Source organism: Indicator indicator, chromosome Z (genome assembly GCF_027791375.1).
Source record: "Indicator indicator isolate 239-I01 chromosome Z, UM_Iind_1.1, whole genome shotgun sequence".
Taxonomy (NCBI): domain Eukaryota; kingdom Metazoa; phylum Chordata; class Aves; order Piciformes; family Indicatoridae; genus Indicator; species Indicator indicator.
This window is the reverse complement of record NC_072053.1, coordinates 7,022,368-7,049,693: the sequence shown is the minus strand read 5'-3', so window position 1 is coordinate 7,049,693 and position 27,326 is coordinate 7,022,368. Positions and strand designations below refer to the sequence as shown.

Here is a 27,326-nt window from a genome sequence, read left to right as displayed (position 1 = left end):
GGCCACAAGGGCACATTGTTGTTCCATGGAGAACTTGCTGTCCACCAGCACTCCAAGGTCTTTCTCTGTGGAGCTGCTTTCCAGCAGGGCAGCCCCTAGCCTGTCCTAGTGCCTGTTGTTATTTCTCCCCAGATGTAGGACCTTGCACTTGTCCTTACTAAACTTGATGAGGTTTGCCTGCACTCAGCTCTCAGCCTGTCCAGGTCATGTTGGATGGCTGCACAGCCTGACAGGTGTCAGCCAACCTCTCCCCAGTTTTGTATCATCAGTGAACTTGCTGAGGGTACTCTCAATGCTCTCATCAAGGCCATTGATAAAGATATTGAACAAAACTGGACCCAGTACTGATTCCTGGGGGACACCACTTGCCACAGGCCTCCAAATTGACTCTGTGCCACTGACGATGACCCTCTGAACTCTGTTGTGGAGCCAGTTTGCAATTCAGCGAGGTCTCTTTTATTGGTCTCTTTGCTAACCAGCAATCAGATGAGAGGAAATGGGCTTTTATGCCAGGGGAGGTTTAGATTGGATATTAGGGAAAAAGGTCTTTACTGAAAGAGTGGTCAAGCATTGCAACAGGCTGCTCAGGGAGGTGGTGGAGTCACCATCCCTGGAGGTGTCCAGGAAGCATGTAGATGTGGCACTTCAGGATATAGTTTAGTAGTCATGGTAGTTGGGGTACGGTTGGACTCAATGATCTTGAAGGTCTTTTCCAACCTTAATGATTCCATGATTCTGTGATTAATTATATGCATAAGTTATGCATTAGTGATGGAAAATATATAAACATATGATTTATTTTGACTTGGCTGTTTTTGTATTCTTGATCATTGCCTGGGATAAAACATTGTAGGCCCTTTCTGGATTTGCTTGACCACATCTGATGTAAAGCTGCCAAACCTCGATTTTAGAGCAATCAGATGTGGTTGGGAATAAACACTGTGGAAACAGTTCTACAAAAGTATTTGGCACAAGCTGTCAAACTTTTAGAGGCAGGGACTGGTGTGGAAATGTCAACCTCACGAGCCACTTCAGGAGCCACCTGGATGAATACAGAGAGTTCTTATCTCCTTGGAGGTGCTGTAGGAGTTTGTCTGCCGTAACATACCCCAACTGTAACTGCAATAACAATATGAACTAACCTTTATAAACTGGAGTTATGGTTTTCATAATGACATCCCTTGAAAGCTACACAAGCACTGAAATTGAGCCAGGTCAGTCCTGTGAGATCTCAGTCTGACACACTTTGCCCCTGCTTGATTACTGTCACATGTCAAATGAATAAAAATTAGTTAAAAGTAATAATGCATGTTTCATAGGGATCCAGGTTAACAAGGGTACAGAATGTGTAGGCCTTTTCATTCTGATATATCAGACACAGATTGGTTAATACTGCCTACTTATTTTAAATGGCCAAAAATCAGGATGAGAAGGTTTCACAGAAGTTCTTTAATGAGAGCTGCTTAGCTTATTTTAGGTTGTGACCAGTGCTGCTGTTCTGCAGTCATTCAAACTACTTGCCAGCTCCCCATGTGACAATATTTTTGTTTTGTTTGTTCTGGCATAAGCACTAATTGGAGTAATGGAATGACACAGCTTGTGCCAAGTGATACAAGAGAGATCAGATCCTATGTGGATGTTCGTGTGTCCATGTGTAGATGTATGTATGTCTGTGCCAAGAGGAGGCACTGTAGCTGTGCATACTGCTGCCAGCTGCATTCAGCACTTAAGCTGAATAATGCCACTTGGAGAGGTACTGTGCAAAATAATAAAGGCATACCCTCCCCATGGGATCCTGTTGAGCTCTAAAATGGAAAAGCATGTAGAAGCATACATTATACTCTAAACAGAGTATTTAATATGCTGTTACCATCTTGTGCATAGACTGATAGATAGTTCCAGTGTAGAGTTCCATATTCAAGGATATCAGCTGCACTGTTCAGGGAGTATTTCCCTAATTCTGAACAGAGGAATAATAATGTGGCATTACACCATTATGTTTCCTGAGACAGAAATTCTGGAGTATGGAATTTTTTTGAGGGAAATTCCTACTCTATTTTTTTTCCATTGTGAGAGGGCAAGCAGAGAAAGATTTCCTTGCTATGATGATGTTATGTGAAAGGTGAGCAGTATCTGATGATTATGTCAAGACGAACTCTACGTTATGTGAATTGCCGGATAACGCACTTCTGTGTTGCACTGTACTAAATTCTTCCAATTACATCAGTGGTTACAAGCTGACCTTTGGAAAGGTATTTATTTCTTTCTGGATTTGTACATATGTATCCGTATCTAAAGCAAAACTATAAAATTAATGTCTTTTTCTAGTTGATAGCCAGTATGATGCCATGAACATTACTATTAATATTAGTTACAGTAATTTTACAGTACAATAATTTTCTGGGTTATAACATGTCATTCCCTGTACTGGAAAATATTTGTGGAACATTTTTCCTTATAAATCCAGAGCAGAATGAAAAAAAAAAAAGTGCTAGTGATATCCCAATCAACAATTAAGATGCAAAGAATTTCCTCCTTTTGAATCTAAAGCTTATCCCAGCTGGACTACTCTTCATAGGAGTAAACTGGCACAACTGGGTCACATGTATCGCAGAGATTGTTTCCAAGCAGTTGGAAGCAGATTTTTAAATGTACTTCTTAAGGCCACAGGTTCCTGCACTGAATTTCAAGATTGAATTTGAGGGCATCTAGCCTGCTGTCAGAGGCACAAGGTACCATCAAATCACACATAAAATAATTTCAGGCATGCTTGTCAATCTTGCTTGTGTTGTGACTCTCCCCAGTCCCCCTTTCCACCAGGGATCTAAGATCCTTAGTTTCAAGAAAGAAAAGAGTTGGTGTAGGATTTGTTTTCCTCTTCTGATCCTTTATGTGAAACAACAAAGTTTTTTCACTTGCTTTTGTTTGGCTGGAGCCTCTAGCCAGGAACTGGAAAAATGTGTGCTAGTTCCCTCTTGGGAATAGTATTTAATGAGATTTCCAGACCAATTTATGTAGCTTCAGGGAAGTTTGAAAAGCACTGAGACCTGAACACTGGACTTCCTTGGAATTCCCCATTTCAGTTAAAAATTGTCAGGTACAAAGTACTCATTGACTTACTATGCAGCTGACAAAGTTCTCTATTAAAAAAGATTGTGTGACAAATAACTACTGGAATAAACCCAACCAGCTGTTCTTCCTCTTGGCTGGAAGATTGTCAGGAGCTGCCCAGATGTTATTACCAAAGTAGGGGTGGCCAGTGCTAACATTGTGACCTATCTACTGGGCAGGCTGGGGATCTTGGTGTGATGCATGCGGTCAGCAGGGACTGATGATGATGCTGCAGTGGAGAGGCAAATTGCTTTCTCTTCCAGGCGGTATTTTTAACGCTTGTTCCCCAGACTGCTTTTATGAGACACTTGTGTATGTTTTCTCCTGCCAGAGGATATTTACTGTGAAATCAGTAGCAAAATGAAAACAGAGATTAAAACTACTTTGTTTGGAATCTAATTCAATAACCCTGAATGTTATTCCTTTTCTCTGAATATTCACCTACTCTGTAGTGCATTTGAGTAAACTTCTATTTTTGTTCCTGAATTGGGAGCCTGTTGAACATAACAAAATTGTTGCTTAGCAATTTTAGACAACTGGCTAAACATTCATATTTAAATAGAATTGACTCTCAGAGTTTTCTTAGAGCAATAAGTTTGAATTGAAATAATGACTTAAAACTTAACATTAGATTTGTCTCAAGTGATCCCTGCTCTCAGAGTTTAAAAGCTAGGAGAAAATTTTTGGTTTTTCTCTTTCAACTTAAAAGATTTTTTTGATGTTTTCTGCTGTCTTGAATTAATTTCTTATTCTAGTTTATTAGAGTAGTGGAACAGTCAGGGAAAAAAAGAAGTATTTGCAGTGAATATTTTGTGAGCTACAACACTGAAACATATGTTTCCTGACCTATTGCACCAGATCCTGGGCAGCTGTAGGGAAAACTGTTTCATAGACATGTGCAATCAAACTGCCACTGAAAGAAAAATTCCTCTCTCATTTAAGAAATGAGACTAGTACAGTCCTTATTCCTGCACCCACAAAATGGGTCACCACAATCCCACTGTGACTGATTGGGTGGCATGTATGGAATATGTATTTTCTGTTGGTTAATTGAGCTTCTATGGCAAGCTCTTGCGTGGTATTTCCCTCTGCTTTCCTCAGCAGAAGTGGAGAGAGGCTGGAGAGGAGCTGTCACCTCCATGCAAGAAACCATCCATAGTATGTTGATGTTGCAGGTAGGGAGTTTGACCAGGAGGTCTGGATCCATAATGAAGGCAGCCTTGTTTAGATTCCTTATTATTTTCTTCACATTTGATACACCCAGTGCCGTGTATCAGGTGAAGAGAGACGTTTTGGGAGGATTTTGTTTTCTTTCTCACCCTCAGCCTAAGTGTTGCTTGTGTAATTAATGTTTATGCTATTACTGAACTGCTTGATTTGTGGCCCAGTCATAAATGGGATGGACATTTGTTCAGAGATTTTTTTTTTCGACTGCTATGCATCCTGCCAATTTTGCTTTGCTTGACAGTCCACTGTCTATTCACAGATGGTCTGAATATTGATACATTCAGTGCTTTTCAATGATTGCCTCCTTTCCATTTAACCTTTACTCCTATTCATTAAAAAATCTGAATAATTTTGCAAACTACTTCCTTTAGCTTATATAAAAATCCCAGAGGATCTAAAGGGAACTATTACAGAAGTACATTTTGTAGTTTTCTGTTTCCAGCTTTCCATTATGGCAGGGCATACTGAGGATTTTAAAGGGCTGAAAGCTTACTTTGAACAGTTGAAAAGATTGTGCAAATCTGGTATACTCTTCATATTGCTGATAGAGAAGATTGAGAATATTTACAAGGTGTAATTAAAGAAATCAATACCTAGAGATCACATGAAAATCAAAAATAAATCAACAGATTAAAATTGCTTGCATGTTCCCTGAAGAGTATGAAACATAGCAGGAACACAGGCACATGCACTTGGCTGATGTACAAATTCAAAGAAATATCAGCTGCAGTGTTACCATTCTTGTCGTTATTCATGGAAGATAATTCAAGCATTACTGCAGTGCAAAAAAAAGTGTCTGTGATGTGCTAAAACAGTCACAATCATAATTGTTAACATAGGCTTTTTGAAAAAGCTTTTATTCTTTAACAATTGTTCGCTATAGTTCTTTCATATAAATAAATCATATGAAAAAATTCTGCTGTCTCATCACGTATTTGTCCTGATATTCTGCAATTTGTAAATACTATTGCCTTAAAAATTCTGGATCTATTCTTTTTCTAGAGACATATCTATAAAGACACAAGATTTGGATGGTTTTGCTTAAGACTTCTCTAGCAAAATTGAATGGGGAGTTTAGAGATTCATGCGCACAGACACTTCTTGTAAGCAAACGAATCTGGTTGTGAAGTTGCATGCAGGTACACAAAAATTCAGCATTACGTTTTAGTGATAACATTAACTCCTTCTTGGCTGTCTTTACTGTGGCTGAAAGAAGAAAAGAATATGATGTTCAGTAGTAATACAGTTAATGTACTTACAGTTGTGGAAAATGCATTCTACAAAGTGCAGTACTGTAAAGCTCCAGATACTCGTTACCTGCATCATTACAACATATGCAAATGCTAATCCATGCACGTTGGGTTTTTCTTGCTTTAGTAGAGAAGTGAATAATGATATTTTTCTTTGAACCCATGTGTTCATCACAAAATGCCCAAAATAAAAATACAATCTTGTATTTCTGCTGAATTTTAGGGAAAAAAATAACAATAATAAAAACTAAATAGAAAAAGCAGACTCTTTTGTGCTTTTTATGTTGTGGATTTTTCATAACAAGTTGTGTAACTTGTAACTGCAGATATGTTTTCAGTGTTTACCAGTTTCTAGAGATTTGCTTCCAAGTGTGAGACTCTGATATCGTCTTCTGAGAGAATATCTCCATTAAAAAAAAAAAAGATAAATCCCAAGCATGCATACCAGTTACATCCAAAGCAGCAGCCACATTTTAAAGGATTTTTAAGGGACAAATTTTCAAGTTTGAACATTTCTTTGATTTTTAAGGAATATTTTAATTCTTTGTGAAACTTGTATTTTAACTATACCGTGCCATCAATTATTGTAATTCTCAGAGCAATCTTAGTACTATTATTAGCACTTGGATTGGTATCTTGACATTAAGCATATTCTTTAGCCACTTATCTTTTTTTATTTTTTTCCAGTCCATTAAACTACAATTATTTCACTGGACTGATATATTTTTAGACTTTTGGATTTAGTTCAAGTTTACAGTATAAGTTTAACATAACTGTATTATCTCAATGCTGTGTTCTTTGAATGTCTCTGATTAGAAAAACCTTTTTAAAGCAAGAGTCGTTTAAAAATAGTTTACCAACCTTTCCCTTAAATATTTTCCAGAAATTAAACACAATCACTATGGCTCTATCTGTGTTACACCATTGTACATCAGCTGAATGTGAATCCATGGGATTTACCTTACTAAGACTATAATCCTTTGACTTGATTTGATAGTTAGATTGTATTTGCTTTGGGGGCTTTAGGCAGAAGAATCAAATACATACTTGGAATTATTTCTGACGTAGGTGGTTACAACAGGGATTTTCAGTAGCATACTTCTTAGAACAAAATTATTTCATATGTCCCAAGGAGCACTGAAAGTGAACTTAAAAGCCTGACATGTATTGGACACTTGATTTCTGCTTTTTAACAGCCACTTCTGATGCTGTGTGTGGTCATAGCCCTTTGTGAAACAAACTCAAATTCTGACATAGTGAACAATTTAACAAGGCCCTTCTCTCAAACTTAAGTAGCCTAATGATGATGGCTAGACTTGATGGCTCCTACTGCCAGGCCTCAAATGGCTTGTAAGGCCTCCTCCATTATAAATATGAAGGTGCACGTTTGATAGTTGTTTTTTTCAAATACTGCATTATAGATCGAATATGTTATTGTGTATGCGGTGAGTGGGAGTGGAGTTCATTGTCTTTGTGCTTCTTTTCATCTAATACAGTGTCTTTTACCAGCCATGTCATTCTTCAGGTGGCTAGTGTATGACAACCACCTAACATCAAAATTAAAGGAACTAAAAGGAGGGCAGAATCACTTGCAGCTTAGTTTTCTTGTCAATATCAGGCTACTCACATTGCTGTGAAAATTCCTGAGAAGCGTTTACTTGCTTGAGAATGTATGACCAGTAAAGATGAGTATCTTTAAACAGTTATCCAAATGTTTTTAGGTACGTCAAAGGAAAACATTTTAGTATTAAGTTTTGTGCTACATATATATTGGGAAGGCTTTTCCTTTGTGCTGCAAATGTTGGAGAGGCTTTTCCAGTTCTAATCTGTGGCTGAAAACTGCTCTGCTCCAAGCCTGGGGTTTGTATTTATTCTTTATCCAGGTCAGAAAGTAATAACTGATGTTTGCCAAGCCTAAGCTTTCAGGATTTGAGCCAGGCACAATCATGAAACTGTCAGACAACCCATGAGCATATTTATCAGAAGGAAAAAAATATCCCACAAGACAGAGAACTACATCTCACACTTTTTTGTTTGTCATCTGTCTCATGTGCCGTGAATGTTCCCCTTGCATCTCCCCAGGACTCTGTGGAGTTCTCTCTGATCTCTTCAAAGACTGGAGTGCAATTTTCTACTATGTTAGGTGCAAATGCAACTTCAGTGCATTGTTTTAGTATATTTTAGTGAAACTAACATATGAAGTTTTTTGCTAAGAAAGATGCCAGATACTTACTGAAGTCACTCTTCATAACTTCAGAAGACTTACTCCTAAATCTTGAGAAAGGAGATGATTTTTTTGTATAGATAAACCCTTAAAAATAGACATGGCAATAAAATTTTTACACATTAATTACTGTGGTCAAGAACTATGGGCTGCTGTATTAGTGTAAAAGACCAAAATGCAGAGAATGCAGTTACTGAAACTAGACTGAGATTTTTTTTTTTTTTACATCTTAAATAGAAAAGCAAATGTGCATCACTTAATTTCTCTAACATACACAGTGCAGAAGTTAATATAATAATACAAATGTTCCTCTTGAGTGAGGTGGATTTTAAAGAGGAAATGATGTAAATTACTGATAGAGTCAGGTTTGTTCAGTAGAACAAGTAAAACCAGGACAGGGTTTTGCTATAGGGACTTCATAACTTTTGAAGAGGGGGTCTGTTATGTCTCACACTGATGTGTGATTAGATCTTTGAATATGGTCATGAGAGCAGCAGTTCCAACACTGACACATCCTACATGCAGGCATTGATTGCCTATGGTTTTTTTTTCATTTACAAATGGAATAGATAATGACGTCTACCACTGAAAAAATGCTTTAGATTTTGGCGTAAGAAGAGCTATAAGAAGAGCAGAGTATTGTCACAATTTAATCTGGTTTTGTCTGCAGGGGTTGAGATTTATGTTATTCAGCACCTTTTTGAAAAAAACTTTGGTGGTACTGGAAGCTATAAAAATATTAGTTTTTATTATAGTGAACGTTAAAACATCTGATGGTGAATCTGCATTTTGCATAACATAATCTCAAGACAAGTATGGGAACAGAGTGAATACATTATATAGAAAGAAGTAATTCACTGAAACTAGAAATGCTGGCAGGTTAACATTGTGTTTGACAGCCTGTGGTAAAAGTTCTGCATCGCTGTTATGTGAAGGAACTATTTGTGGAAACAGTATATATTAATCTCAACAGATACCGGGGGAAAACATTACTCAAAACTAGCACACCCTGAAGCAGCTGCCCACCATGATGATTAATGATTAGAAATATTGCTGGTATTTCTCATACAGAAAGATTGCTTCCTTCAGGAGACAAACATATTCACATGGAGTGTTTCAGTCTATTTCACCATGTGGTGTAATGTGGGTGGTTTCATCCAGAATACTAATTAAAATGTTGCCAAGGTCAGCATCCTCCTAGACAGGATCTTTCACCTCTCTTCTGTTTTTCACCATATGAAGATGAATTTTGAATAAATTGTGCCTACTTTCCTACTGATTTAACTGTAACGTGTGTAATTAGAGTGGGAAGAGTGGCCCAGTGGAAAAGGACCTCTGGGTGTTGGTCACAAGATGCCTGAATAAGAGCCAGTGTGTGCCCAGATAGCTAAGAAGGCCAACAGCATCCTGGCCTGTATCAGAAGGAGTGTGGCCAGTAGAATTAAGGAATTGATTGTACTGTTGTACTCGGCACTGATGAGGCCACACATTGACTGCTAAATATTTTGGGTCCCTTACTACAAGAAGGACATTGAGGTGCTGGAGGGGGTCCTGAGAATAGCAACAAAGCTGGTGAAGGATCCTGAGAACAAGTCTTATGAGAAGTGGCTGAGGGAACTGGGATTGTTTTGCCTGGAAAAAAGAGGCTGAGGGGACACCTTCTCACTCTCTACAGTTACCTGAAAGGAGGTTGTAGTGAGGTGGGGCATCAGTCTCCTCTTCCTAGTAATAAGTGGTAGAATGAGAGGCCTCAAGTTTCAACAGGGGTGGTTTGTGTTGGATATTTGAGAAAATTTCTTCACTGAAAGGGTTGTCAAGCCCTGAAATTGGCTGCCCAGGGAAGGGATGGGGTCACAATTGCTGGATATATGTAGAATTGACACTCAGAGAAATGGTTTAGTGGTGAACTTGGAAAATCCTAGGTTTACAGTTGAACTCAATGTTATTAAAGGTCTTTTCCTATCTAAATGAATCTGTAATTCTGTAACTATATTTTGTTAATCTCTCAACCTGCCTAGATTTATAGCCTACATGACTAATAGTGCCTCTGAGTGCAAGGCATGGATAGGAATGATCTTATGCTAGGGACTGTGTAATCAGAGTTAAAAACTGTTCCTGTCCCAAAAGAAGGTAGGAAAAGTAAATGGGGAGTAATAGTCAATGCAGCAATGCTGAAAGGCTATCTGGAAACTGTTTGGTAGGATGGTCTGTGAGGTAAGTCTCAGAGGTGTGATAAAAGATTTGTTCCTCACAGATCAACATCTCACCTGGAGCCTTGGCTCCCAGTTCTAGTCTGTGAGTCAGCATTCTTTCCTTTGTCTGCCTACCAGGGTTACTTGACCAAAAAAATTCATATTTCATGCTTTGCATAGCCACTTATTGCAGGTCCATTTCCACATTTACGGACAGGTGGAGCAGGTCATGTGTGGTCCAATAAGGTTCTGGCTGTCTCCCGTTATTTTTTTCCAGTAAACAAGATAGCTTGGAGTTTCAATTAGGCTAACATCACCATCAGCCATTGCAAAAGTAGACAGAATTGGAGGATTTGGGTTACCTTTTGTAGGACAGACAGAAGTAGACACATGGGTTATCTGTATGTGGTGACATGAATATGCACTACTAGATATGGTTGTATACTGGTCTCTGAAAAACGCATAGCAGACCATGCATATGGAAAATGTGGAATTATGGTGGTGCAGGGTTCTGTTTGGACTTATAATAGGAAGAGGATTAGGCAGTCAAAAGAGAGGAGGAAGTAAGCAAAAGTAAAGATTTTGTATTAGAAGGAATTTGCACCGTGGAAAATGCAGGAAACACAGATGGCACTATGAAAGTTCACTGATACCTGGTTTAGACATTTTCTCTGGTGGTCTTAACAGGCCTTAATCTGTGGTCATCTTTGCTTTGCAGTTTCTGTCCCAAAGTTCATGTGGTTTTGAAAGTTACAAGCAGCAAAAACTAATGGTAGCCAAGAACTTGTTTTTACATGTTTCTACTTCTCTATTAATGCAGCTTCGACAATAAGTTTTTATTGGGTGTATTTTTAGTGTTTTGTTTAGATCTTTTCTATGTCTTCAATTGGTATAAGAGATCTCTAACCCAGTCCTGACTGATCAGCAGAATGTCCACTCCTCTCCAGTTCTGCTCCCTTGCTTCTGGAAACTGAGGTTCCTGAGGGCTGGTCTTCGGAGTGAAGACTGAGGCAAAGGAGGCATTCAGCAACTCTGCCATCTCTGCAACATCAGTGGGCCCAACTTTTGTCTGCTCTTCCTTTTGTCATTGATGTATTTGAAAAAACTCTTCTTGTTCTCCTTTACCTCTCTGGTGAGATTCAGTTCGAGGAGGGCCTTGGCCTTTCTTGTTGCATCTCTACGTTCTCTTGCTATATCTCTATAATACTCTCAACTGACCAGTCCTTTTTTCCACATATTGTAAACCTCCTTTTTGTTTTTGAGTTTTACTAAGAGTCCCTTCCTTATCCATGCAGGTCTTCTGCTTCCCTTACTTCCTCATCACTCCCTCTCCTCAGATGGACAGGGAAGAAAAGTAAACCTGAAAAGCTTTTGGGTTGAGATAAGGACAGAGAGAGATCACTTAGCAATTACCATCATGGGCTAAACAGATTTGACTTGGCAAAATCAGTTAAATTCATTACCAATCAAATCAGAGTAAGATAATGAGAAATAAAATGAAATTTTAAAAGACTTATGGCCCCCCCCCCCCCCCCGAACCCCTTCCTTTTTCAGGGGCTCAACTTCAATCCCATTTCTTTCTACATCTTCCCTGCAGCAGCACAGGAGAACAGGGCATTGGGTTCTAGTCAGTTCATCACAAACTTGACATTAACTTGATTCTAGTAATCAGAGAGACGTAAGTAGAGACAGAATTGTGTAAAGACCTGAAAGTAAAAGAAATACAAGGAGCAAGCCAGAAGAGGATCCAAGTAGCATTTTAAATAGATGGGCAAGCTGTAATAAAGAAATAGAAATATGTTTAGGAGGAATCAATTAAGAAGCAATTTATACCAACTCCTACCTATGTATATGTAAGCTACCTAATAAACCACTGAGGAAAACAATCTACAAATCAGCTTTTTTAATTGGAAAACTGAGCTGTCAGTATTGAATATCTTATGTACATTTATTGAACATAGTGATATGGATTTCATGAGAAAAAAAAATGACACAAATCAAAATTAAATGTCCAACTACACCAATTGCATAAATATTTATTGTTAATGGAAAAATCACTTGGAAGCAAAACCAGAAATTAAATCTTTGCCATGGGATGTAGACTATCAGGAATGAATTGCTTAAACACAGGTTGCACCCTGGGGTCATAGATCTGCTAGGCAAGAGCATCTTCTTCTCTTCTTTCTTCACTGACCTTGGTTTCTGCAAAGGTGTTTCACTCAAAGATTCTCACTTATTTCTTTGGCTAAAGTTGTGCCAGGGTTTCTAGCCCCTTCTTCAATAAGTTATTCCTGAGGCAATACCCACCCTCGCTGATGGGCTTGGCCTTGGCCAGTAGCAGATCCATCTTGTAGCTAGCTGGCACTGGCTTTGTTTGACGTAGGGGAATCTTTTACCAGCTTCTCACAGAGCAACCCCTGCTTTAGCAGTGGGGGTTGGACCAGGGGATTCACAGGTCCCTTCCAATTCTTAGCATTCTGTGATTATGCAATTCTGTCTTCATGAGAGTTCTTTGTCTTCATCTCTATTCTAGTGCAAGTCTCATCACTGTTCAGAACATTGTTTCCACTTTTTGAAGTGGGAATATAATCAATTTCTTTTCTTGAAATCCTCCATGTTCCTCCTGTATTCAGTGCAGAAGCATTTTCTTGAAAATAGAATAACAGACTGTAGAAAATTGAGGGAAACAAAGGCTTCCTTTTTCTGAACACTGTAAGTGCCAGTAGCTTTGTCCTGCTGCCACCTCAGTTGTCTCGAAAGGTCCAAGGACTCCTTGTATTATTCTGGAGGATAACTGACTCTGGCTTAAAGTCTAAATCTGCTGACCTGTTGTCAAAGCTACTGAATCTGGAGCTTTCCTGAGGTCTGCTGTTACTCAAAACAAGTCCTGTGAAAAACCTTGAGGTAAAGTCAGACACCCAAATGGAATCACGCTAAGCCAGTATACAAAGACTTACTGTTCTTCCATTCCATTTCCACAAGAAAATGTCACAGACATTATTTTCTTCAAAATCAGCCTGCAGATTTAAGTCTCAGACAGTGAATGTTAACTTGAGGACTTTGGAAAATTTTATTTGTTTGTTTGTTTCTATAAAGGACAATCACTTATAAATGGTTTGTAAAGACAGAAGGAAACACATCCTGGCTTTCTGAGTTCTATGGTGTTTAAAAACTAAGTCAAAATGGAGCTCAGTGATTTCCCATTTTATTTTGGAAAAAAAAAATCTGCTGATTTAGTTACTTATTTGAAGTCTTGTATCTGAAGATGTACAATGAATCACCCACTTGGAGTTAAATTCATATCTGCATCTATGTTAAGCTAATTTCTTTTGTCACAGATCTGGAAATCTCCATTTATAGTTTTGGACAATAAGTACTGAGAGTATGGATCTGAGTGAACATGTTGCTTATTCTCTGCAATGAGCTAATTACTGCTTTAAAACTGATCAAAATTTCTGAAGTGATCTCTGGTGATTTTCCTCTTTTCTTTCCTGCTCTTTTTATTCATTTTTTTGCAGCAAACTGAAAATCGTCTGTGTAGGCATCTTTCTGCTTTCCTTCCAGCTTACTGAAAGTTCTTTTCCTTAATGCTACTTTGATGATGACTCCACTGCTTTAATATGTAATTTTCATTGTGACTTTCATTGCTTCAATTAGATGGCTAATTGAACAGTTTGTAATGCGTATGCCTAATTGCTTCTGCAAGAGGTTAACTGTGAAAAGCATAGAAAATTAACACACAAAATGTTGCCTGTGTTACCTTTTACTGAGAAGATCATTAGAGATTTTGTTTACTTTTCTATTTACAGCAATGAAACTCCTGAAGATGTTTCTTCATATTGAATCTTAGATGTCAACTACAGTGCAGTATGTCATAGTTCTAAAAACTTCTATGAAATATAAGCATAGAAAATATATTTGGGGTTTGAGGTCCAGCCTGCAGGAAAAGATGTAAGGCTGCAGTTAATCTTTTCTTTTCCTGCTTATCTTTCCAAAAATACATTTTTTAAATGGATTTTTTGGATTGTGTTTAATAAAAATAGGGCAAAACTAATACTAGCATCTAAGAATACCCCCAAACTGTTTCTCACAGAATAAATAGAACTTTAATCTGTCTTTGCTATGTATAATAATAATGGGCTTTAGAACAGCTTTTAAGTAAAAAAAGAAAATACAGTAAAGTACTGACAGAAGGATGTTTCCAGTTGTTCCTTGGACTCTGTACCAACTGAAATGGAATACAACACAATGTAAGATCAACTCTAACAGAAACTTAGAAAAATACAAACTTCTCAAGTGTGTCTTCAGAATTACCGTGGTTGTTGCCTTTTTTTTTAAACTAGGGGCTTAGTAATATTTTTCTTATTATGAGACTAATAATTATTTTATCATACAAAAGCTATTCCTGATAGAGCTAGAGCACAATGAGAAAAGAAAGATGCAATAACATGAATGGAGGAAGAAACTTGCCTGTTTGTTTTAAAACTATTAATGTAGAAGTAAATATTGCCTACCAAAAAAAAAAGAACAACCAACATGTTGTCCTTACCAAGAGGTATGGGGAAATGATGCAGTTGGCAAATCTCTGTTTTCAGGAAACTAGGGTTGTAAATGTGTTTTCTGAACACTTTCCCACTTACTTGTCATCCCAGTACAAAACCCAAACAGCTTATTTGAGCAGTCTCTGTTGACTAGTACAGTACTGCTCTTACAAAGTAACACTTCTAGTATTGACCTTCTCCTCTGTGTTTGAACTACTTATTCTTCCCTATTTCATTCTGACTTCTGATATTTACCTCTTTCCCTTTTCTAACTCTGTATTAGGTTGGGGTTAAACTAACATGGCAGGAATTATAAAAATATTTTTATTTTTCCAAAAACCCTGCCCCAAAACTATGTACAAAACTGATAAAAATTATTTACAGGTTCTATTCGGTTGTGAATTCTTCTAGGATGCTTACGGCAATTTTCAATACAGTTTGGAGAGTTCAGAGACTGGAAAAGGCTAAGCCACAAATAGCTTCACCCTCTTATAAATCAAAGGCTGGCCAATAACCCTTAGGGAGGTTTACTCACGAAAATCGGAGTAAGAATTTGGAGAGGATCCCTAACTCGCTCCCTCTGCTGACAGGCTACAGAAACTGTCGGTTTGTGATCCAGTTCAAAGCTCAGGATCAGGATCAGTACCAGGGAAAAGCAAAATAGCAGGTGGGTCCCAGGCAGGCAGACTCAGGGCTTTGCTGGTAGGCTCCCAAGCAGGATCGGTCCCAGGCTGGTGGTGGCAGGCAGGTCCCACAGCTGGCAGGCTGGTCCGGGGAGAAGTGAACAAGAGTGGTGAGAGATGAGCGCCCAAAATGGCAGAGACAAAATGAGAGGTCCCCAAAACATGGGTGAGCAATGTAAAATTGAGAGTGGCAGAAAATGTGAGCCCTGACTGCTCTCTGCTCACCCTTTTATATATTACTAGACAATCTATACAGGCCAAAATGGGAAATATCCCCCTTATCCCATTTCCAAATCCCAGCAGGCTTCTCCCCACACCGGTAAATACCTTGTGGGACCTCCACCCGGCAGGGATAATAGGTGATTTTACTGTCTTCAGGGCAGGGGAAGAGCATTTCATACCTTTGTCTCCCCTAGTCAGAGCTCTGCTGATGGATAATGAGAGATTTGGAGCACCCTGCAACAAGGTCACACTCACTTTCCTTTTATAGTCTTGATTACGAGTCCTACGCATTTTTTGGCCTGGTCTTGGTTTTTTTACTGTTTTCGTCGTCGTTGTTAATGACACAGGCAATTTTTTTTCATCTTTCTAAAACTGATTGCCGACCTAAGGAGGTGCCTGTGTCAGTTGCGATCGTCAAGGCTGTATTGTACTGTTCTTGCAGAGTTCCAGCAGTCTGAACAGTGGTATTTAAAAGTCCTTACAGGGTCTTTGCTTCTACTTCACATATATGTTCTGTGAGCTTTCAGTTTGCCAAGACTACTCATATTGTATTTGAATCTTTGCCTCCTCCATTAACTTTAACCTGTGCTTTTTCCACACAGGATTTAACAATTCTGAACGCATGTGTGACAAAGAGTTCATCATACGCAGAGCAGCCACAAATCGTGTCCTAAATGTCTTGCGCCACTGGGTGTCCAAGCATTCCCAGGTATTCCTCTGTTGCACCCTTCTCCTCTCCATCTGTAATACATCTGCATTCTTCCTGCAGAATGTTTTCAGTATACTGTATAATGTTGCCAGAGGTCAACAGCCTGAAAAGTCAGTGCTGCAAAGATAACACAGAAAATTATCTTGTAAAACCACGCTTTCAACCAAGTGAAGAATGCTTCATCTAGCCTTGCAAAGCTCTGCTGAAAATATCCAGTTACAACAGTTTTACTTTGACATTCTGAGTGCTTTACTGTTGCAACTTGTGTTGAAATGTCAGGATGGATGAATCTTTCAGGTCATCAGTGTTCACATTACAGGCATCTTGGTTCAATTACTCCGACTGTATTAAAATCCTTTTTTGCATACAGATTTTTGATTATTTATTAGAAGGGCAACGAAGCTGGTGAGAGGTCTTGAGCACAAGCCCTATGAGGAGAGGCTGAGGCAGCTGGGGTTGTTTAGCCTGGAGAAGAGGAGGCTCAGGGGAGACCTTATTGTTCTCTATTGCTACTTGAAAGGAGGTTGTAGCCAGGAGGGGGTTGGTCTCTTCTCCCAGGCAACCAGCACCAGAACTAGAGGGCACAGTCTCAAGCTGCACCAGGGGAGGTTTAGGCTGGAGGTGAGGAGAAAGTTCTTCACAGAGAGAGTGGTTGGCCAGTGGAATGGGCTGCCCAGGGAGATGGAGACACCATCCCTGGAGGTGTTCAAAAAAAGGTTGGATGTGGCACTTGGAGCCATGGTTTAGTTGTTATGAGGTATTAGGTAATAGGTTGGACTTCATGATCTCTGCAGTCTTTTCCAACCTGGTTGATTCTGTGATCCTGTGATTCTATTTGTTGCCTATCACATATGGAAGGAGGCACCAGTCTGTTATGTTGGTCACTCTACAATCATGATAGGAACACAGTCATGATAGGATACACAATCATAAAACTGGATTGACAGAAAAGAGGAAAAAAGAAGTCTGAGTAGCTACAATTTTGTAGATAGAAATGGCCTTTAAGCTGCCACATGAGACAAGTGATGGAATACTTTGGCAGGCATGTAGAAGACTATCAGGAAGATTATTGAAAGAAAAAGAGGAATGGAGAGATGGAGAGACAGAGAAATGAAGGGATGGAGGCTATAGAGGAAGAAAGGAAGGGAGGGAGGGATGAGGAGGAGTGAGAGTACTTTGGAAGCAAATAAAAGATTTTTGCATGCCTTGGATAGATGGTACTTCGTGGCAATTATAGGCTGCTAATAATCGAGAACACTTGCTTTTAAAAGGTTTTATTACAGAGTTAAATGCAGCAATATGAAACTGCCCTGTGACAAATTCAATTCCCTTTTTCCCATTTAATGGGTTTAATTTTCATAGAGGTTAAGTTTTCTGGAGAATGAAGTTAGTAAGAAGTGTGTTAAGTGGAAAAATTGGTAACATCTGAAAAGCTGAACAGCCTAGAAGATATTAATAAAACCTCTCTTGTTATCATGGGAATGATTAAACATTTTGAGTTATTGAAAAGAAACTATGTGCACCAAGTTTTCTTTGGCTACTTATGTTATGCACATACTGCATCCCTGACACAGTTTGTATTAAATAACTGCTATGAGTTGAGTTAACCTTCTGTACTAATTAAAACATGTGATTGTGAAAAAGCAAGGGATCATCAGACTATTGTCTGCATTAAGCAACTGTCTACAACTAGTTAGACTGAAGTCTAATAGATGATGGATTGAGTTGTGGTGATTATCATTAACAAAAAGTAACTGTGAAGAGTGAATATACTTTCTCTCCTTAAAAATGTGTTCTCCGTTTCCATTTCACAGATACCCATAATATGCAAAAATGCAATACTGTGCTGAATGCTTCTGTACTTGCTTTTGCATAGTGTTTACAGTTAGTGTTCTTTTAAAATTAAGAGGACAAAGCTAAAGAGTCATAGTTCAGCTTTTGTGTGCTTTTGAAATGGAAGCTATTATCTGGACTCCCCAGTCTTTCTTGCCTTTCATTTTTTTTCCACAGAAAGGGCGGCAGATTTTCATTTTGTATTTCTCTTAATCCAATATTCCAATACGAAAAACATTCTAAAATGCAAGGGCTTTGGCACTGAAAGTAACAAAGACCACAGCAACAGAGCATATAATCAGCTTTTTGCGTTGTTTACTTGTGAGACTAGGGAGAGAGACAGGACGGAAGACCTTAGCAAACCAGAAATGACTGACTGGTTTCTGCCAAGAATATATGGGACAGGACTGCTTTAAGGAAGACAAGTGAAGAATTACTGTCTGGCCAAATAGTATGAAATATTGGCAGTGAAGATGTATAGTCCTGGGAGAGCAGTAGCTCAAAGCCTTATTTTACAATAACAGCACAAAGTGCAAGCCAGAGAACCCTTTGCCACCAGTGTCTGGTGAAGAAATGCTTATTAGATTTCCACAATGACAAAACAATGTAAAAGCATTAAAATTCGATGAGATCAACAGATCTGCCAAAAAACTTTATCACATTTTAAGGTTTGTACATCATTTTGTGGCCACTTAGTGCATTTGAGATATCCTTCACCTTCATCAGCAGACAAGGACAGGTTTTACTGTCTTAAAAAGCAAGCAAACAAATGAAAAAACAGTTAGCAAAATACTCAGAAAGGTAAATGCACAATTTAATATGTTTTACTGGTACTCTTTTCTTTCCACTTGGCTTTGAATTTGCTTTTCCTGCAAAAACTCCCATCTTTCCCATCAGAAGGGGGAAAAGCTTCTCCCACTGTCTGATAGACTGTTCTCTTTGTGTTGTACCTAAGATCCTTGTGGTCATTACTAGCATGCACCGCTATAAAAGCTAACCTACTGTGCACATTTTTTTTTCTGCCAAATGCCATTTGATTACTGGGTAAACTGTAATGGGTAAACTACAGGGCTTCCATTAGCTCCCTTTTTAGGGTATGAGATGCTACAGACACAGTACTGCAACATGTGAATTACTCTGCAGCTTAACTAACCCTGTTTCAGTGCTTTCTGACCCACCTGTGATAATCAATTCTCTACAAGTCTTTTTTCCATCTTGATTATTGTACTGATTTATTGTGCTCTAATGATCAGAGCACATGAGATGCTCCACAGTCCCAGGAGAGTCTGCTATGCATGGATCTGTGTGCAACTTAAGACACAAGTGTCCAGCTGAGTGTAAAAACTGCTCTCACTTAGTTATTCCTTGCCCTCCATCCCTCCCTCTGGATCCCTTTGGCTTGCTTCAGTGTGCTGCTCTCAAGCACATAATATCATGGGTCAGGGTTAGTGCATGACCTGAGGGATAGAGGAATTATCCAAACAAATGGTTCAGAGACTTGTGTTTCCTAACTTTAGAAAATCCTTGGCCTTGATTTGTGTTTGGAGGGTCTTTCCTCTGATGGATTATGGAATTAATTAGCTTCCTACAGTATCTTGCAACTGTGTCAAAACCACAGTCGTGGATGGTTTAGCACTGCTTTTTTTTAAAGCATGTGTCTTCAAAAGTTTATCTGAGTGTGGACATTACTTAATATGTAAACTTGTCTGTGGCCAAGAAACAGAATCATTAAAATTAGCAATCTGGCCTAGGCAGTGAGAACATGCTTTCAAAAACTGGTTTTGTTATCTTGAAATAATACTAAACAATGCTTTAAGAAAGGATTCATGATTTTTGTAGGAGCCTCACTTAAATTCCAAGTAAATATGTAGTGCCAATGCCAGATCTGAATCCCTTTCAGGAGAGCAGAAGGAACTAATTAACGTCCCTAGGAGCTCCCAAAGCACATATAAAAATTTGGAAATAAACATCCTCACATAATGTCACACACACTTTTTGGTTTTACCACTCTCAAACCTGTATTGCTCGTCAGCCAAAACCAGCACAGCATGAAAGGTGGCCTGTTTAGATTTACCAGTGTTGGGATTTTTTTTACACTATTGTTTTCATTCCCTGTCCCTTCTCTTTTTTCCCCAGCTCTTCTCTATCTATTTTATTTAGCCACCTACAAGCCAACAAAACTTCCTTTTTTGCCCAAAATAAGAGCAGAATGTTCATGTTTACACTTTATTTTTAAATGTAATAGAGAGGAACAGTGTAGGTTTCTCCTATTGTAAAAAATGAGAACGCAAATGATGAGGCAGACAGTCATTAAGAAGAAAGTAGTGTTGATAGGAACAGAAAGGGATCATGAGGATAAAACTCCCTTTGGCCCCTGCAGAGATGGAAATACAGGAAGGGAAAAGGAGACAAATGATTTTCATTATCCTAGTGAGGGCTTGCAGCCCCATTTTCTTTGTTTAACAATACTTTTTTGTCTTTTATTTAAACACTCCATGTTACAAAATCAAGTCTTTTCTGCTTCTGTGGCAAGCAGATTGAAATGGAGCTTGTCCAAGGAGAAAATTTTGCACCAGCTGAAGAAGGAGAGGATGGCTTCTCCAGACTTCACAGTTTTGAATGACAGCTGGGTGCTTATTCCTGCTGGCTTCTTTGAAGATCTCAGCTGGAATGAATTGGCAAATCTTGACTCTTACAAACTAGATGGCTTTCAGACAGTGTCAGTGAGTTATTAAGTTATCACAAGACTAATGGGAGCCTACTATGGCTTGAATTTTGAGAGTATAAGTCATGCTCTTCTGCTTGGTGCCTGTCTTACTACAGATGTGAAATAATCTACTGTAAGTAATTTTCTTGTTCATATCAATGAAGATTTGTTGGGTTTTCAAGAGAAGATTTTACAGATGTAGAGATTATGGAGGACACCTGTATGCAAAAAATTTTCCAAACAAAGATTAATTAGTTAGGAATAGTTTCAGTGCACACAAATTGCCTGATTCAATTTTGTGCATTGCAATAAAAAATCTGATAAAAACCCCTTTATATTAGCTCCACTTGGCTTACGTTTCAAGTTGTAAAGAAATTAGTATGATGCTTGGCTAAGTTAAAATAGATTTATTTTAGAAATATGAACAAATTGCACTTATGCCGTGCTCACTGTATGATAGCAAGATGTGTCATGTTTTAACTACATACCAAATAAGCCCCTAGGATCTGTGGCCTCTGCCTTTAAGCATCAAAGACATTTCTGAGGTTCTTTCTGAAACAGACATCAAAATACAAATTGTGAACTAAAGAAACAGAGAGGTTGCCTTAGAAATAGGCAGAGCAAGGGAACCCTGAGTGAGCCTTTCAGAATGCCGTTGGTCACTTAGTGAAGAAATCTGGTTTCCATATATTTATGCCCTTTGCAGAATACAGTTATGCACTGAATAGTAATGCATTTAATTGCTGCTACGCTCAGTTCCAATGTCACAGAAGCGTAAGGGTTTGCTATACCATGACCCTTTAGGGAACGTGAGTCACCTCAAAAATGGTAGCCAGGCTTGCAGTCAGTCAAACTAATTAGCAGTGCTCTGCACCCACTTCTGCTGGAGTTTGACAGGTCTTTATTCACTGAGGTCTTTCACTGAGGTCTTGCATTCCAGAACTTAGAGGCAGGGATGTCACATTTCTTACATGTTCTGGGTGCTTTAATCTGACACTACCCAATGGCTAGATTCTTCTTTTAAGGTTTTGGGGGGATTTTGTTTGTTTGTTTTGGAGTTTTTGTGGGTGGTTTTTTTGGGGTTTTTTGGTTGTTTGTTTTTTTTTTTTTTTGTTTTGTTTTGTTTTGGTTTGGTTGGTTGGTTGGTTTGGTTTTTTTGTACTACAGGGTTACACAGTGCTTGGATAAGGAGAGGTTTGTATTGTAGTGCTGAGCATCATTCACTCATGCTATTAACATAGCTTGTACTTTTAACCTGATCGTGTTCCATCAGGAATGAAAGGCTAATGCTGATAATATAGAATGACGACTGTCTTTTGGCATTTGAAACTAACTGGAAGGCAAAGCTGTTGTCCTGTGCTTACTTCTTGAAGTAAGCCAACTTACTTCAAACCCAGGGATTAATTTTCCCAATAACCAGTTATATTATCTTTTATCTCTGCCTTCCACATATGCAACTGTTTTGTTGCAAAACTGCTAAACGTTTGCCTCATCAGAGTTGTAAGTGAAAGTTGAAGTGTACTTTTAAGATGGAAAATTCAGTGTTGCTCTAGAGGACTGCAAATAACTTGAGTTAACTCTGATAGAGTTTGATCTGCTCCATTCAAGTTTAAGAGTCACTCCACTCATGCCATGAAAATAATTATCTGTTTATACTTTGGCATGAGAGCAGGTCTTTTAAAATTGTGGATCAAAACCCATCTATTGATGAGGTACTGGAACATGTCCAGAGAAGGGTGAAGAAGCTGGTGAGGGACCTGGAACACAAGCCCTGTCAGGAGAGGCTGAGGGAGCTGGGACTGTTTAGCCTGGAGAAGAGGAGGCTCAGGGGTGACCTCATGGCTGTCTACAACTACCTGAAGGGAGGTTGTAGCCAGGTGGGGGTTGGTCTCTTCTCCCAGGCAACCTGTAGCAGAATGAGGGAACACAGTCTCAAGTTGTGCCGGGGGAGGTACAGACTGGATATTAGGAGGAAGTTCTTCATAGAGAGAGTGATTTGCCATTGGAATGGGCTGCCCAGGGAGGTGGTGGAATCGCCATCCCTCGAGATGTTCAAGAGAAGACTGGATAAGGCACTTAGTGCCATGGTCTAGTTGATTGGATAGGGCTGGGTGATAGGTTGGACTGGATGATCTTGGAGGTCTCTTCCAACCTGGTTGATTCTGTGATTCTATTTTAAAATATTCCAAATTCTTTGTAAATAATCTTTCTGTAGATCTCTTTCCTGCCTTATGCTTCCTTCCCTCCAGTGGTTTCTCTAGTGCTTTCTACTGATGTACACAAACATAAATTAGATTCTTAAGTTTTAGCTTCCGTTCATTTGTATTGATTTTTCAATATTTTCTCACATTGTTTAAATGAAGAAAGTTTCCTCTCACTTAAGAAGATTTAAGGAAAGGGGAGGAGAATCTTCTGGGTTTTCACTGAGCCTGTGTCAAAACTTGGAAATTATAGTCTCTGTATAAACCATTGACAATAAAACTGTATATTTGCAGTTATACCTTACCAGCATAACTAAGTTTTCTTTTTCTTGCTTTCTGCTGCTTCTTCTGCAATGTCTTTTCTTCTGGCCAGTGATTCCAAATCCATCATCCTCTGTTTTGTTTTTTAAGTCAGCTGGAATAGTTTGCTTATGAAGCACTTATACTGCAGAGCAGCTTTCCTAGCTCCCTCTGGCAAGGAAGTCTGCTTTCACTTTATAAAAAGAACATTGCTGTCTTATCCTGTGCATGGTGGAGATCAACAGACTGGTTATGAGTCTGCTTAAAATGTAATCATGCTGATTTTGATGCTCTGTAGCTAGAAAGGAGGCTTTTGCTTTCAGAGTGCAGGTGGATGACAGCAAAATTAACACACATCTCTCTGTTGCTGAAGTCTTCTGCTGGAAGCTTCCTTAAGTGGTGCTGAACTTGGTGCACAGTGCTTTTGATTGGTTGGGAACTTCATGCATCCTATTCTTATCCTAGGTGACTCCAGGGCAGACCTCCCACTTAACTCATCATCTGTCATTTTTCTATATCTGCACATTTCTTAAGTGGTTTTGCAGTATGAATATTAAATAAATTGGGAAGGAATATATTTTCCTGTTGCTGACAGAATTGACTAGAAAATTAAAGTTTACATTTTGCTTGAAAATATGTCTGCTTAAATCAAGTGAACATCTGATAACACCCATAAATCTTTAGGCTACTGTGAACTCTAACATATGTTAAAGGTATATGCCTTCCAATGATGGATTAGACCACTGCTAAACTGAAGTGTGCCTACTGGAAGATTGAGTGGTTCTTGTTTGACCAACTGTATTCCTTCTGTGAGAAGTAAATTTCAACTAAAAGTCTCTTTTAACCTGGGGATTATCTAACACATGTAGCAATTTAAATGTAATTAGTATAATGGGTTTCCTTAGCGTTACCAGCCTTCACTGCTGTGGATGGTGGCAGAGGCTTGTTCAAAGTCATTCCAATGCATGGAAGAAATAGTGAAACCTATTAATACCTAATACAACAGATAAAAATGACATAACAGTGGTCTCAAATGAGAGAGAGAGATGTTATGTACCTGTATACCATATATCTGGACAGCTACATGTAGTTGTATGTCTGCCTGTACTACACAGAGATTTCTTGTACTGTGAGGTTTCATCCAAAGCCAGTGCTATAGAAATAGATAATAGACCTATCTCCTAGGAACTATCTTGCCACCAATACAAGTTTCTCCTCTGATTCCAGGACTACTCTTGTGGAGATTACTCAACAAACATGTTTTTCTGTTAACATACAATGTATTGATTCTCTTTACTTACAAGAATTAGTTTGTAAGCATATAAAAATTGGTAATGCTTTGGTCTTGGTTGAGTCTGCTATTCATACATGGGGCTTCTGCATCCTATTCATAAATGGAATAACTTTTTAATATCAGTCCTTTTTTTTGGTCATAAATTTATCATCAACATAACAAGCCTTCTTGAGAAAAGAAAATACTATGTAATGAAAATAAAAAACTAATTATGGTTTGAAAAATACACTTGGAGATAAAATCCTGATCATGTTTTTGTGATCTGCTGACTTGCAGTGACAGGTAGAGAATTTCACCCTACACGCTAAATGGAAATGTTAGATTTGTCAGCTCCTGGATAACCTTTCTGTTCATTTATGGTATTTTTGTATAGAAAAGATACCCATCTTCTTTTATGCAGTGCCCACCACTGACCTGTTAATTACATTGTTCACTTAAGCTTGTGCAGACTCAAGGTTTCTCTTGTACTAAATTTTGGTAGTTTCATATTCTGAATGGTTCTCTTCTTAAAATCACTGGAGTGAGCAGCTTTTCTATGTAATTTAATTACATTCCTCATGCCTTCACTAATTATTTACATACCCTAAAAAAAAAACTTAAAAATCTGCCTTCTTTTGCAAACAGGCTAGAGTAGTTCTGAAAGGAAGCATTTGGGGCAATGACTATAGAAACCACATGTTATAAAACAAACACAATGCAGTATCTAGAAGTCTTTTTCCTTGTGTTTTGAGGTATGTATCTGACACTCCAAAGTCTAATACTGCACAGCTTCTTGTTTGCCAGTGTCCTCAAATGTGGAAAAAACACAGAAAACTGATTGGCTTCAAAATGTGAACTAGGTATGATCAAGATGTGAAGACTTGAAGAATGAAAAGGGGGTGCATAAAATAAGAGGGACATGCCCACAGCATTGCTGGCAGGTGACAGAAGGGTATTTCTGAGTGCTGACATTTTGAGCAATAAGTTTTCTCCAAAAGTTATATAATTGTGTCTGTGACACCACCTTTAAAGGACATGTATTCTTCTTCTTACCTTAGGTATTTCATCCATTTTCCAAATTAATCATCTCTTTCCTTTGTGACTTTGGGTCTGCTCTACCCTGCATCCCCTCAAATGAAAGCCATGGTGTGAGGATGTGTCTTCAACAGGGATGGTTCTCTCCAGAGGCATGCATCTCCAGAAATCTTGTCAATTTAGAAGCCTGTTACAACAAAAGGGATTGTGGCTGGTTCTTGGGGAAAATGAAATACACAGCTCTTGTGGAGATGCCGACTATTTCCCCTTTTTCAGTAACTTTGTGACTTCTGTTCCCATGGAGATGATCAGGGGCTCACCACAAATGTAGCAAGTTACTGCTTGCAAGTAACTAGGTTATGAAGGAAGATCCATGAGTGATACAGTAGATGGCTGAAGGTTTGGGATATAGTTTTCTCACTGAAATGCAAGATTTTATCTGAATACAAGCATTTTTGTAGTCTACTCCAAGACTCGCCTTTAAGTTCCCACCTTAAGATTTATACATTGTCCTGTAATTTGACTTTCTTCATTATCAGAAATCAATGCAAATGGTTATTGAGTGACTTGTTGAATTTCAGTTCTCAGTTATCAGTCCTCCTCAGAAGTAAGTAAAATCCTCTTAAGTGCAGTCTGATTTATGAAGTTTGTTAGTTTGAATACTCCACTGTGTGAAACAAAAAGTAGGCCTTTTTGAAAGGGTGAGTATGGGATAAGAAATACCAGAGTGGGAGACTGGTAAAAAGACAGCCTCAGGAAAACAGTGGAAACAACCTCAGATTTCAGCCTTGCTAGGCAGTGGGCTCAGTGTAGTTTTTCTGCTTATAAAAGTCATCAAAAGAGAGAGTAAGGCATTTTATGGACATTAGTTTGATGCAGTTCTTACTTCTAAAGTGAAAGGTTAAATGAATTGCCCATTTCCACACAGAATGTAAAAGTCAGAAAAAGAAGATAAATTACATCCTTTTGGGCCTCCTACCTTTGCGGTCTATTCACTGCAACAGCTTTCCAAGCCTCTCTAAGTATTTTCAACCCTAATCATCAAAAAAAAAAAAAAAAAAAAAAAAAAAAAAAAAAAAAAAAAAAAAAAAAAAAAATTAAAGGCAAAACTCACAAAAGTATATTCAGTCATTTGGTCAACATTGTTAAGATGAAAGGAAGTAAAACTGTTTTCCTTTGTAGGATTTTGAGCTGAACAATGAGCTGAAAATGAATGTGTTAAATTTGCTGGAAGAAGTTTTGAGAGACCCTGACCTTCTGCCGCAAGAAAGGAAAGCTACAGCAAATATCCTGAGGTAAATACTTCCTAATAATTTAGCATGATAACTCTAGCATATAAAAGTTAGGGAATCGTGTGTCATGGTATTCCCAGGGGTTGGTTTTTTAGCTGGAAAACAGTGTGGTTTATGTTTCATTCATAAAAATGACTGTATTAGAAAATTTTTAGCTGCAGAACAATTGTCAGCAGTGGGTTCAGCGTATATGCAGCAGGAAAAAAGCTGCCAGTAAAGCAGCAAGCCCTTCATTACAACACTTTGAGGAACTTCTATCTCAGTAATGAGCTAAGCTTATGACAGGCTAACAATAGCCTAACATGTCACAACATCCTAAGAGCATGCTTGCAGCTTCTGCCACATCCAGAGTTCTTTGGGTACCTTACAGAGTGGAATTCTTGTTTAATTAGTGCCACGAAATAAGTTATCTTTAAGCTTCTGAATAACCACAACTATTTACATTTGACTTAGAATACTTCATTTTGTTACTTAAGGTTGGTGTTTGAGAGTAGAATGCCTAGGCATGCCAAAAAGACAAATATTC

At 38.5% G+C, this 27,326-nt stretch overlaps 1 protein-coding gene across 1 annotated transcript in view; it reads left to right on the top strand.

The window, feature by feature from the left end:
• RASGRF2 (Ras protein specific guanine nucleotide releasing factor 2) overlaps positions 1 to 27,326 on the top strand; it is a 150,572-nt gene that overhangs the window by 101,909 nt on the left and 21,337 nt on the right. Inside the window, exons 18-19 of the mRNA XM_054398139.1 lie at positions 16,053 to 16,159; positions 26,691 to 26,803. Of these exons, the coding sequence (XP_054254114.1) occupies positions 16,053 to 16,159; positions 26,691 to 26,803 (220 nt within the window). The remainder of the gene's footprint in view (positions 1 to 16,052; positions 16,160 to 26,690; positions 26,804 to 27,326) is intronic.